General features: G+C 54.4%; 2 protein-coding genes across 3 annotated transcripts; both read right to left on the reverse strand.

The window, feature by feature from the left end:
- Positions 1–117: 117 nt before the first annotated feature.
- On the reverse strand, positions 118–1,970 carry LOC104552145 (avidin). The gene is made up of 4 exons (XM_010195886.2): positions 1,803–1,970; positions 1,030–1,243; positions 511–631; positions 118–217 (listed from the first exon to the last, which is right to left on the reverse strand). The coding sequence occupies exons 1-4, from the start codon at positions 1,914–1,916 to the stop codon at positions 118–120; spliced, it is 549 nt and encodes a 182-aa protein (XP_010194188.2). The 5' UTR covers positions 1,917–1,970.
- A 5,615-nt stretch (positions 1,971–7,585) lies between these two features.
- LOC104552208 (avidin) lies at positions 7,586–9,556 on the reverse strand. 2 transcript variants are annotated; one of them, XM_062018908.1, is made up of 5 exons: positions 9,482–9,556; positions 8,547–8,666; positions 8,222–8,432; positions 7,748–7,868; positions 7,586–7,666 (listed from the first exon to the last, which is right to left on the reverse strand). In XM_062018908.1, the coding sequence occupies exons 1-5, from the start codon at positions 9,554–9,556 to the stop codon at positions 7,633–7,635; spliced, it is 561 nt and encodes a 186-aa protein (XP_061874892.1). In that variant the 3' UTR covers positions 7,586–7,632. The 2 variants fall into 2 exon arrangements, with proteins under 2 accessions (XP_061874892.1, XP_061874891.1); XM_062018907.1 differs by having other exon boundaries at positions 8,222–8,435.
- Between the last annotated feature and the right edge of the window lie 3,352 nt (positions 9,557–12,908).

The raw sequence follows: 12,908 nt of genomic DNA on the forward strand, positions 1-12,908 counted from the left end.
GTGACAGCAGTTTTAAAAAAGAGATGACCACAGATTATGTGATTTTAAAATTTTATTTCTATGCAAGAAGCTGGTTTTGCTTGACTTGGCGGGGTGGACTGGAGCCAGAGCATGCCCTCACAGGATAGGTGAAGATGCAGCCTCACAGGGCGGGGACAAGCTCGGCAGGACCTTTCTTTTTGGGGTGCGTTTACGTGTGAAGACATTTCTGCCCACGCTGTTGGAAACAGAGAGTTCCCATGGGACGACCCACAGACACAACCCACTGAGGGCTGCCGGAGCAAGTGGGTGACAGAGCTGTCCCCAAAAGCCCCGCAGCATGCCTCCAGCAGATGCTCGATGCCTCTGGGCAGGGCAAGCCCCTTGCCAGGAGTCATTGGCATCTCTACTCCAAACCCACAGCCAGGGAGGTTCCCAGGGGTGGTCCCCTCACCCAAAGGGATGCTTATCCTCAGGGGTCCTGGGAAGGGCCCCTCTATGGGTCCACTATCCCCCACATCCCTCCACTACCTTGTGGCTTTCCATTCCTCATCGAAGGACTCGACGGCTTCACGCAGCAGCCACATGGTGCTCAGCATCTCCTTTCCCACTCTGTCCACGAAACACTGCCCCACGAAGGCAGTAGTGGCATCTGTGGGAAGCGCTTGGTGGGAGGTTGGTGGAAACAACACCCATGCCCTCTGGCTGCTTCCCCTTCCCTGGGGTCCTCCTGGACACAGTTGTGTTCCCACTCTGACAACCATGAGCCCATCTACCCCACAATGGGGGAACTGTGTCCTAATGGGGTCCAGATCCACCATGGCCATTTAGGGCTGCCCAGCTTTGCAAAGGTGAGGGTGAGGGAAGGCTGCCCTGTGTGATCCCAGCATTGCCCATTAATCCCACACTGGGCCAGTGCTGCTGCCTCCCTCTGCTTAGCTGCACCAAAGCATCACCCAGCAGACTACCCAGCAAAGGAAAAACACTGCTGGCCACCTGTGAGGCTCTCAGTGGCCCCACAGTGCTGTCCCCAGGTGTCCCAACACTTACTGGAGAACTTGTCCCAGCGCACGGCAAAAGCGAAGGTGGGCCATCCCCCCTCGCTGGGCTGCTGCTGGGTACCCGTCAGGGGGGAGACACGGGCACAGCCACCACTGAGGGTGACCCACGTGAGGTATTTCCCTTGGAAGTTGCCGTCGTCCCTCACTGCTGAAATCTCCATCAGCGAGTCCTGATCATTCCTCCACAGCCCACTGAGCTGGCACTGAAGGGATACAGCCATGGGACCTGTGCCCCCATGCACAGAGCAGAAGGGGAACCCATTCTTCCCACCCTCCCATAGCCACAGCTGTGAGCTCTGCTGACAGCGTCCTGTCCCCAGTTTGGGGAAATGCTCCCCCGGGTGCTATTGGCTACTGAATGGATGCTGTAACAAGGCCACTCGTCCCTGCACATCAGCATGCATGATACACCCAGACACAGACCCCACAGCAGCAGATGCCCTGAGCATTGTACTCCTGGGGACAGGCCCCTATGGCAGGGGATGCTCTGTACATGGTGCCCAGGACACGTATCCCGTGGCAGGGGATGCTCTGTGCGTGGTGCTCCTGAGCACAGGCCCTGTGTGCACAGTAGCCCTGTGAGAGAAAAGCTTCATGGAAGACGTATCAGATATTGGGGAGTGACCCCAAGACATGCTGCCTAGTGCCAGGACCAGGTGCTTGCTCCTGCTCGTCCCAGCCCAAAATGGCATTTAAGAGAGAAGTTTTGGCTGCCCACATTGCGTCCCAATGCCACATCCCCATCATCACCCATCCCCATACCTTCCTCTCTGCAGGGGTGACACGTGCTCCCAGGGCCAGGGTGAGGACCAGGGCGAAGGCACCGCTCCCCATGGCCGCAGGGCTGCAGAGTGGCTCCCTCCCTCCCGGCTCCATGCCCTGTCCCCCTTTATAGGGCTGTAACTGGAGCCCCACGGGCACGGGGCTGGCAGCTATGGGGAGAGTGGGTGGGTGGCAGAGTGCCCAGGACAGGATAGATGAGCTGAGGAGGTCTGGGTGACCTGGGCAGTGCTGGAGGAATGTGGGGATGAGCACGCCTGTGCAGAGAGGAGGAGGCATGAGGATGGGTTGCACATCCCCTATCCAAGAGGCTCTGCCAGCCTGTGACAGAATCCGTAGGGTGGGCACAGCCTGGCACTGCCCCACTGCCACCATCCCAGGGCTGCCATCCAGATGCAGCATTGCAACAAGCACAGCCATGCCAGCTCTTCTGTGCTATACTGAAGGCTGGTGTGTCTGCCCACGGGGGCAATCCTCTCCTGAGTTACAAGCTTCTGCTGCTGCTGCTAAGCTGTTTTCTTCTCCTGGGCTTTTCCTGGAGCTGGGAGCTGTGACTGTCATGCAGCAAGAACTCTTGGGAACCCTCGAATTAAATGTGGAAGGGTTTGTTTTTCTTCTGGAGGATGTGTAGGTATTAAAATTTGCTTGTCCCTGTGGGAGGGCATGACCTGTGCATGCAGCCTCCATGCACAGACCCACAGGCAATGCTGAATGCACATTTCTTTGAGGCTGGGCGGGGTGCTGTTCCATGGCAGAGCTCTTTTGAGCCCCCAAAAGGGGAATCCTAATAGTATGAGACCATGCTGAGGACATGTAGGTGGCCAGGGGGCCTGGGACTGCCTAGCTCTTGGACAGGCGTATGCTCAGCCTCCTCCTCTAAGATACCTCTCCAACAGAGTGAACATGCCACTGCCAAACCTGCAGAGAAAGACAGAGCTGTACTTGGCTGTATCCAGGTCAGGAGGGACCTCTCTGACCCCTGTATGGAATGGGGGATGGGCAGATGAGCATCTGCTTTGAGAATCCTCCAGAGACACATCTTCCTCAGACCTGAAGACACCAGGAGGGCTTGTCTCCTTCCCCACTGTGAGCAGGACCTGGCAGTGACTACATGCAAATTCTACTTTGTTTATAATCAAAAGCTTACAGCAGCTGCCTCCAGCTCTTGCTTTGCAGATGACTTGCTCTGAAGGCCCTTGGAGTGCCAGCACTTCTCTCGCTTGCTTGCTGCCAAGCTGCCTGCCAGCACCAGCCCACCCTCAGGGCTTGGTGCTCACCCCAGGGGCTCCATGCAGCACCCATGGGTGCAGCCTCAGCACAGAGCAGGGATGGAGAAGTACCCTGCAGCCCTGCTCTGCCCGGGGCTCACCCAGTCTTCCTCAGGGCTGTCAGTCTTATCTTATATGATGCATGTGGTCTCAATAATTTCATCCTGTCCTCGTCCATGAAGCACTAGGCCAGTGGTGGAGTCTGTGGCCCATGAAAGGGTGGGAGAGGACACTGGAATGAGTCTTTCCCTCTTTGGCAGGCATCTTGTTCGTTTCTGAGTGGAAAAAGCTGCTTATGGGTGGATGATGTTTCCCTCCCCAGCCTCGTATCCTACTGGAATCAGGGACATGGCACTAGACAGGTGTAGGATACGCATATCTTGAGGGGAGTATGAGTCCCACTGAGCCTGCATCTGGCTGGACAAGAAACAGAGTTGGGGACCAGAAGGTGCCACCAGCCATGCAGCTCTGGTGCTGGGATGTGGGAACACCGAGGACACTGCAGGAGGGGAAGGACCATCAATACCACAAGGAGGACTGAGAAGCTCTGGAGACACTGGGAACAAGGGACCATTTGCAACACCTCAGGAGCTCATTTGCTGCAAAGGGCAGAAGAGCACCAGGGACATCACAGAGAGGACAAGAGAGCTCTGTGGACACTTCAGGGAGGCTGAGAAGAGAGAAGCACCTGAAAATCTCCACTTGACAGTGAAGCCAAAGGTGGGCTGGCTCTTCTGGTTCTCTCTGTACTGGGAGCCCTGCAGTGGGGATCTCAGGATCTTCTTGTTGGTGGCCGTCACGGCCCTGTGGTACGAGCCGGTAAAGTTACCTTTTCCATTGAGAGCCCAGATGGTCATGTTGGAGCCCAGGTCATTGACCCAGCTCCCGGTCAGCACACACAGCTGCACAGGAGCATCAACCCTGGCATCTGCACAGGGGAAGCTGGACCAGACCCAGATGCCCTGTCCACCTGAGGATATGTACTGCCAAACATGATGAGGTCAGATGTGTGTTGGAGATGCAGATCGCATATGGGAGGGTGCCCTGCCTCCCAGACAGCCCTAGGAGGGGCTGGAGACCCGGCCAAGGAGGTCCTCCATCCTCCCAGGATGACAATCCATGCTCAGCAGTGACTGAGGAATGAGGTGGAGCAGAGTGTGTTGTCCTGACCAGGGGCTGGCAGTACTGATGAATACACAGACATGGCAGGAGCTATGGGACTTTATTTAGGAGTGAAGTTATGTCTTGAAATCAAATGTATTCTTTTGTCATTACTGCAGCATGGCTGGGTACTGGGGTTTGCCTGCCCACATGCCTGAGCTGACCAGCCATGGAGACTCCGAGTAACCAGGGAACTCCCTGGCTCCATCTGCCTTGGTAGGGCAACACCTGGGCTGAGACAGATGTTGGGCACTGAGATGTCCAGCATGGAGACATTTGTAAACAGTTACTAAGAACAGTCCCTGCAGAACTGGTCAGGTTCTTACACATCTGGTTAAGACATATAAGTGCTGGAGGACCCCTGCAACAGAAACTCCTTCTCCATTCTGACAGTGACAACTGTTTGAGGGAGTCAGTCCCCTATGTGAGCATTACCCAGTGCCAGGACCCCAGTAAATTCCTTGTAATTTCCTTTATCCAACAGGCTGTGTGTGAGCGCCTGTGACACACAGCCACGGCAGCAGCCACCTGCAGCACGCGATCACAAGGTGTCCCCTGCCTCCTCCAGCTCCCCGTGCCCCTTAAGGCACACGTGGTGCATGGATCACCATGGCCCAGGCTTACCACACAGCAGCAGCAGCTCTCCTCCTAGAGAGAGGCCTGCAGTGGGGCTAAAAGGGACCCCACTGCTCACCTTTGTTGTGTCAGTGAGCCCGAGCTGGAGGGAGGCAAATAGTGCTGGGTTTGGGGCTCAGAGAAGCACAGCAGACATGAGCACAATGAGCAGGTCTTGCCCCAGGGTAAAACCCAGTGCTGAGGAACAACCAGCATCCACAGGGAAGTATCCTCAGCCCCAGACCTCCTCTCACTCTGATGCCTGTAGGTACTCCTGGCACACCAAGTTCAGTCACCTGCCACCCCAAAATCAAGATGCAGAATGTGCCACAGTCTTGCTCGATGCCCTCATGTAGGGACTGACTTTGCAAACATATCTGCCAGCCCATGTCAGCTGCCTTTCTCACTAGCACTGTGGCTACCTGCAGGGGGTTGCAGACTACTCAAACTAGCTGTCAGTACTGCTGCCTTGCTGGAGCAACCCAGGACTTCTGCACAACCCCCAGGAAGCCGTGCCCTGGGGAAATATTGACATGAAGGCAGTAATAAAGTCAGGAGGATGCATGGGGTAAACCTGCAGGCTTTGCAGGATGCCCTGCTTCTGAGCTAGACACACTTTGGGGTGAAAGCAAAGTCCTGTGGTCCCTTTCTCACCCTCTTTCCTAAACCTTGGGTTCCTCTGAAGCAGGTAAAGGCTGCATAGACCAAAGACACCATAGCAGGGGTTGGCATAAAGGCATTGTGCTCAGAAAGACTGTAAAGAGGTTGAAAGAGATGGAAAAATTGCAGAGGGGCATGGGGAAGGAAACAGCAGCATTGCTTCAGAAGCATCAGAAGATAGATCTAAGGGAGAAAAACATGAAAAGCAAACCACATGCAGGACTGCACTGAGTCAGGCTGAAACACAGAGCAGGTGGAAAGCTTGGTAAAGCCACAGATGTTGTTAGCAGAACTCTCCTACAATACTCATGGCAGGAAAAGCAGAGAAGCAGTGGGAGGTGGCAGCCCGCGCCTGCCTTTGTGCTGCTCAGATTCCAGGCAGAGTGCCAGCACAAAGTGTGCAGCATTCTCTGTGGTTATTTTAGGACTAGACATCTTGAGGAGCAAGTTTCATATTCAGACCCAAAGCTAAGTTTCCTGGAAATCATCTGTCAACATCGGTACTATGCATTAAAATAAGGCACAAAACCTGTCAGGCAGGGATTTGGAACTGTGTTTACTGTCTCTTTCCAATAAATCACACACATTTTTTAAAGGAAGAGTTTTAGGGCTGGATGTGCTGCAGGTGCTATCACTGTGCTGCCAGTACAGAGCAGCCCTTACCACTTGCCAGGAGTGTGGACACAGCTAAGACCCCACACCTGCCCACCCAAAGGCTGCCTCAGAGCCAAGGGGGTCCTGGACAGCTTTTTGGTGTGCAGAAAAGCCCCTCATCTTACCCTCCTCTTATGCTGACCTGACATCAAGTAGGCAAGCTGGCCTGCCCTTGGTGTCAGAGGGTCACTTCTTGGGATGAACTATCCCTTTTGAGAGCATCTGGAAAGCTGCCTGACAGAAAGGGACCTGGGGTTTTGATCTACAGGCAGCTGAACGTGAGCCAGCAGTGTGCCCAGGTAGCCAAGAAGGCCAACGGCATCCTGGCTGGTATCAGAAATAGTGTGATCAGCAGGACCAGGGCAGGGATTGTCCCCCTGTACTCTGGTGAGGCCACACCTCGAATGCTGTGTTCAGTGTTGGATCCCTTGCTCCAAGAGGGACTCTGAGGTGCTGGAGGGTGTCCAGAGATGAACACCAGGGGCTGGGAAAAGGTCTGGAGCACAAATCTGATTGAGTAGCCGAGGGAACTGGGGTTGTTTAGTCTGGAGGAAGCTGAGGGGAGACTGGGGCTTGATCTCTTTTCCCAAGTAACAGCTAGCTGAGCAAGATAAACGGTCTCAAGTTGCAGTTGGGGCGGATTAGTCTGGACATTAGGAAAAATATCTTCTCTGAAGGGGTTGTCAAGCCTTGAGCTGCCCAGGGGGGATCTTATTAACATTTACAGATATCTAAAGGTGGGTGTCAGGAGGTTGGGACATCCCTCTTTTCTATAGTAGCCAACAACAGGACAAGGGGTAATGGGATGAAGCTGGAACACAAAAAGTTCCACTTAAATATAAGAAAAAACTATGCCACTGTTGAGGTGAGGGAGCCCTGGCACAGGCTGCCCAGGGGGGTTGTGGAGGCTCCTTCCTTGGAGGTCTTCAAGACCCGCCTGGACATGTTCCTATGTGACCTGATCTAGGTGATCCTGCTTCTGCAGGGGAGTTGGACTGGATGATCTCTAAAGGTCCCATCCAACCCCTACCATTCTACGATTCTATGATTCTAAGTGGTGGAGTCAGCATCCCTGCAGGCATTTAAAAGCCATGTAGTCGTGGCACTGAGGGACATGGTCTAGTGGTATCTGTGACAGGGGTGGGTTAGCAGTTGGACTTAATGATCTTAAAGGTCTTTTCCAGCATAAAGAACTCTGTGATTTTGGCTGGTAAAGGGTCTTGGTGCCACTCTCTTCCCAGAACAATGAAAAGTGAGCTTCACCTCTCACCCACCAGTGCTTTAGCCCAGCTTCCCCAGGACACATCCAGAGACTGCACAAGGTTATGAAATATTTAAATTTATTTGAGTTGTGTAAACATTTTACAACTCTAATGCTGGTGCACACCGATGCTGCTCATGGGTCTCCCCCTCTCCCCAGCCCAGCTGAAGCCAGAGAGTTCTCCCTTCTCCTTTCAGCCTGTCCGAGTGAAGATGTTGCGGCCAGTCCTGTGAGGAAGCAGAAGCCAGTTGGTGCCTCACCAGGGGAGCGGCAAGGCTCCCAGGCAAGATGGGTGTCCCTTGGCTCACCTGGTGGCTTTCCAGTCATGGGGCAGGGAGTCAACCTTCTCCCGCAGCAGCCAGGAAGTCTGCAGCACCTCCTTGTCACCGTCTCCAGCAAAGCACTGGCCCACAAAGACAGCTGTGGAGTCTGAGGGATCAGTGGCTGTCAGCACCCCGCCAGGAACCCATCTGTTTTTAGGGCTTCACAGGCACCCCTGGGTTTAAGCTCGTGGAGCCCAGGTGGGTCCCAATGTTTGCAGGAAAACGCTCTGTGACAGAAATGCTGTCAAAGCAACTCCTGGTGCCTCTTGGCCCAAACAGTGTTTCGGGAGGTGTCCTGCTGCCTGCAGTCACCATCCAGAGTTGGGAGAGATCAGAGAAGGACAGAGTGGGGACAGGAGACTGTGGACAAAGGAACTGGGGTGGGCACTGGGACCTGCCTGAGCTCCCTTCCCCATCCCACTGCCCCATCCAGGCACAGCTGCTGCTGCAGCCACTGACCAGAAAACTTCTTCCAGTTGACAGTGAAGCCAAAGGTGCACTGCCCATCGTCGTCCAAGTGCTGGGAACCCACAAGGGGGGAAGGCTCAATGGGTTTCTCGGTGCTCGACACAGCAGTATAGTACTTGCCAGAGAAGTTGCCCTGGCTGTCAACGTCATATACGTGCATCTTGGAACCCAGATCATTCTTCCACCAGCCAGTCAGGTCACACTGCTTGGGGATGAGCAGACATGTCCTCAAAGGCTGTCTCCACACAAACCCTTACCCTTGCCTCACAGGCTGAAGTCCCTCCCCACACCCCCCCAATGCCCATGGGGCACTCACCTTGCCATTCCTTGTGGGGAGATTTTGCCTTTGGCCCAGCCACCATTTGTTGTTGGTTGCCTTTGCCTCCTTCATGCTGGCCTTTTCTGCCCTGGGTATCTCAGCTGCCTGGCAGAAGATCTTGGAACAAAAAGAAAACAGGGGCAAACTGTGGGCTATAGCACAGTAGGGTGTCTCTGGAGCCTCACAAGTGCTAAGCCACTTGTCTTTTTAAGAGACATGATCTCTAAAGTCATTGACTTCTCATTCATTTTCAGAAGGGCCAAAAGGTGGGATAAGCTGAACAAAATGGGAGAGGTGCAGAGGAAAAGCCCTGCCTGGTGAGCTCTGTGGCACCAGCACACATCTGCCTGTGATTATGGGGACATATACTGTGTTTGGCAAGAGTGGGTAGCCCTTTGGCATGGCCAAGAGCCCTCAGGTTCATGGTGAGCTCCTGCAGAGCCAAAGAGGTGGCACAGCCAGAGATCAGCAGCATCCCACCTGCAAAGCTCCGCCTCCAAGCACTACGTGTCCTGTCCCACACCACATCTCTCGGAGAAGGGGAAAGCCACCCTCGTCGGGTTACGTTGACCCGGTTCCCTTGCATGTCCCCGGGTGGAGGGGTCCGCACATGCACGTCCCCCCACCCGTGCCCGGGAAAGGATCTCCACGGTCCCATCCCTCCTGAGAACAAGGAGCATCCCCCGCCCCCTCGGAACACCCTCCCCGTCAGGAGCCCGCTCCCGTCAGTGTCTCCTCCGGAGCGCGGCGTCCTCCCGCTGCCGGGGATTCCCCCTCGGATGAGGCTTCCAGGCGCGGATGGAAGCTGCAAGCGCCGCAGCTCCGACGTCTGCCCTGCCCCGCGTCCCCGCGGTGGGTCTCCCACGCGCGCCCCCGAGCAGCTTCCCCACACCTCCCCGGGTCCGCATTTCCCACGCGTGTCCCCATCCCACCTGGCTCCCCGCGGCAGCCGCCGCCAGGGCCCCCCCGGCGGGCAGGGCGAATGCCGAGAGCAGGCGCCGACTCATCGGGCTGCGGCGAACCAGCGAATGCCACCGTACTGCGGCCGCTCACCGCTTTATATAGAGCCCGGCACCGCGCTTCCCGAAAGTCACGGGCGCGACCGGGACGGGGACCGCAGTGGGCTTGAGGGGAGGGAGGTGGGGACGGGGAGAGGCATGGAACGGGGAAGGCAGGAACAGCGACGCAGGAGTGTTTCCTGGGGCTGTCCGAGGAGGTGGCTGTGAGGTACCTACACCTCAGACCCCTCCGAAGCGCTCCTGGGGGGTTTTTCTTTTCTGCCACAAGATAAGCATATGGTCCGTGCAGGAGTACCTGACACACCTGACATTACCGTGCTCATACACGCAGCGATGGGAAGGGACAGGGAGGGCAGTCCACGGTTACATCACCGTCTCCACAGAGGAGCAGCAGGCAGGCTGCCGAGGCAGTCCGGTGCTGTGATGTTACAGACTACGGCAGATTGAAACCTAGTGACAAAGATGCGGCTGTGTTGCACAATCTGAGTAAGGTGCTTAAGGATTTCACGAAAGCACTGGCGCAAATTGCATGGGCAAGTAAAAAAATCACAGCAAGCCTCTCCCCCCTGGGCTGGTGTCCAAGCCCCTCTAGGTAACCCCAGGACACTGAGGGTCTGAGGGGGCAGCTCTGGTCACAGGTAACAGGTGAGAGCAAAAGGCCGTTGAACATCTGGACAGGATCAGGCCAGAGCAGGATAGCTGCTGAAGCAGCAAAGAGGGGGCCATGTGGGGAGTGAAGCCAGGATGTGAAATGTCTGGGCCAGCTCACGAGCCTGGGTTGAACAGCATGGCAGTGACTGCCATCGGTGCTCATTTCTTGGAAATCCTATGGTTTTGCTTTCAGTTTCTGTTTGCCTGTCTATCAAGCAGGCTCCTTACATCTTCTCCTATCCCGTCTGGTCTTTGGGATAACTCAACAGGCTCAGAACTTGCAGCCATGGAGGTGATGACAGAAATCATGGAATCAGGATCATGGAATCACAGAATGACAGTATGGTTTGAGTTGCAAGGGATCTTAAAGACCATCTAGGTTGAATCTCTGCCATGGGCAGGGACACCCTCCACTAGCCCAGGTTGCTTCAAGCCCCATCCAGCCTGGCCTTGTACACTGCCAGGGATGAGGCATCCACAGCCTCTCTGAGCAATCTGTGCCAGTGCCTCATGAGAACTTCTTCCCACTGTCTAATCTAAATCTACACTTGTTCCACATGGCTCTCCGTGGGCTTTGCCCACCAGGGCTCCCCATCTCATCCTCCCACCCCTACTGAGGTCCTGAGGCTTTCGCCTCACAGATCATTTGGGGAAGCATTTGGGGATCTGCTTATGGTCCTGGTGAAAGCCACAGTGAACACTGGAGGAGGATGAGTGTCAAAAGGAGCCCAGTGTGGTCAGGAGAGTGACAAGGATGCTGGTGTGGAACAAGGATGAACTGAAGGGCTGCATGTGGAAGGCAGGGGTGAGAATGAGAATGCAAGGGTGTTTTTTGATCAACAGCTAAACCCCCAATTGGACTAGACCAGTACAGGCACACCAAGGACAGGCTCTCCCTGATCTTTTCACTCTTCAGGATCTGAGCAGCCTCAGAGTCCAGCAGGGAAGGAAGGAGAGGAATAGAGGCTGAGGAAGGATGGAGGAGCATGGCCAGAGGAAGAGGATAGTGGACAGGCACTCACACTTTCCTGGAGCACTGTGTACTTGTTGCCCCAAAGTCCCTGCCTCAACCAAAAGCCTCATCCAAAAGCCTCTTCACTTGGCAGCCCTGCAGCCCTCAGTCAGCACCATCCTTTGAGTCCTTTGCACCCCTGCCTCCCTCTACCACTTCTCCCCAAGGTTTTCAAGGGCAGCTGAGTGAGAAGCTATGTGTTACAGATTAGGGAACTTAAGAGTTAGAAACTTGGTGAGTTGCTGAAGTGCCAAATTAGTGATTTCACATGTTAGATGAGTCCCTGCAAAGGGCATTGACCCCTTGCTTGACTTGCTTATTTTCTTTGGTAGTGAGCTGATAAAATTAAGTTTCATGTACAGGCAATGTACTATGAATTTGAGCACTAAAAATGAGCTTTATTCTGTTCCACCCTCCAGCTCACTAGACAGCAGCCAGTTGATGGGAAACACATGTAGACCTCAGCAGAGGTCCCTCCGCTAGCTGACCTCAGCCAGCCAGCCCACCTTGCAGGACAGGAGGGCAGGAGGGCAGGAGTCAGACTCACCTGTTGGCTTTCCAGGTGTCCCTGTGAGATGGGACCTCTTCCTACAGAAGCCATGCCTTCTCCAGGGTCTCCTTCCCACAGTGGTCCATGAAGCACTGGCACACAAAGGTGGTGGTGTCTGGGGAAGGGTCAGGTGGATGGGGAAGGAGCATCTGCCCCAAAAGAGAACCAAGTCTCTCAACAGAGAAAGAACCAGACATTGTGCTCTGGATGTAAAACAGCCACAAGACTGGTGGGTGCAGGTGGAGCTGGGTGCCTTATGGCCATCGTGGCGAAGTGTAGAACATCACCTACAGCAGTCAAAGGCCCCCACCAGTAATGTTACTCCTCAGTTGAAAGAAACTTAACATACACCTCATAGTTCAGGTTCAACCAGGGTGCAGGTGGAGCCCCACTAAAGGGCTTGGCATGCCACTCTTCCTCGGAGCAGTGGGCCTGCAGTCAGAGATACTCTCCCTTTGGGCTGGGACAGCTTTCAAGGAAACTCCCTGGGCTCAAGAGTTTTCATCTCGTAGGTGAGGGTGCACACTTCATCTGACAGGTGAGGATGAATCATCCTTCATGTGCACATTTTGAGTCCTCCCTCAAAACTCTTAAATTGTGCAGTACTAATTCCATCTGACCTTCTGAACTTTGATTCCATTCACTGTTGACAGTTTTCACTTTTGTTTTGCATTGGAGCCTGTTTTTGTTGTCACTCAGTTGAACACTGAACAGTTTTGAGTTCAGCATTTCTTTGATTTGATTTTGCCTGTAGCCTCCATGACATGAAATCAGTGAAGCAGCAAATGTCAATAGAGGAGTTACTGGAAGAGCATGGCTGTAGCCCATCTGCCCCAGGTTCAGGATGGATGAAGGAGGTGTGCTCTGACCCAGCAGCTGTTGGGGAGAGGATGGGGCAATGCAATGGAAACTGGAGACGGTAGAGGCAAAGCAATTCTATGTGGCATCCTGGGTACCTGCTGGATTCAGGCACAAGATGATTACAATTATTGTGGTTCATATGAAGCCATTAGAAACAGACAGTTTAAAAGGAGAAGCAAAAAGAGAAAGATGGTGGACACGTCTGTTAGAAGAAAAAAAATGAAATCATGCTACCACAACCAAAACAGAACAAGCTGTCCTCTCTA

Source organism: Colius striatus, chromosome Z, assembly GCF_028858725.1.
Source record: "Colius striatus isolate bColStr4 chromosome Z, bColStr4.1.hap1, whole genome shotgun sequence".
Classification (NCBI taxonomy): domain Eukaryota; kingdom Metazoa; phylum Chordata; class Aves; order Coliiformes; family Coliidae; genus Colius; species Colius striatus.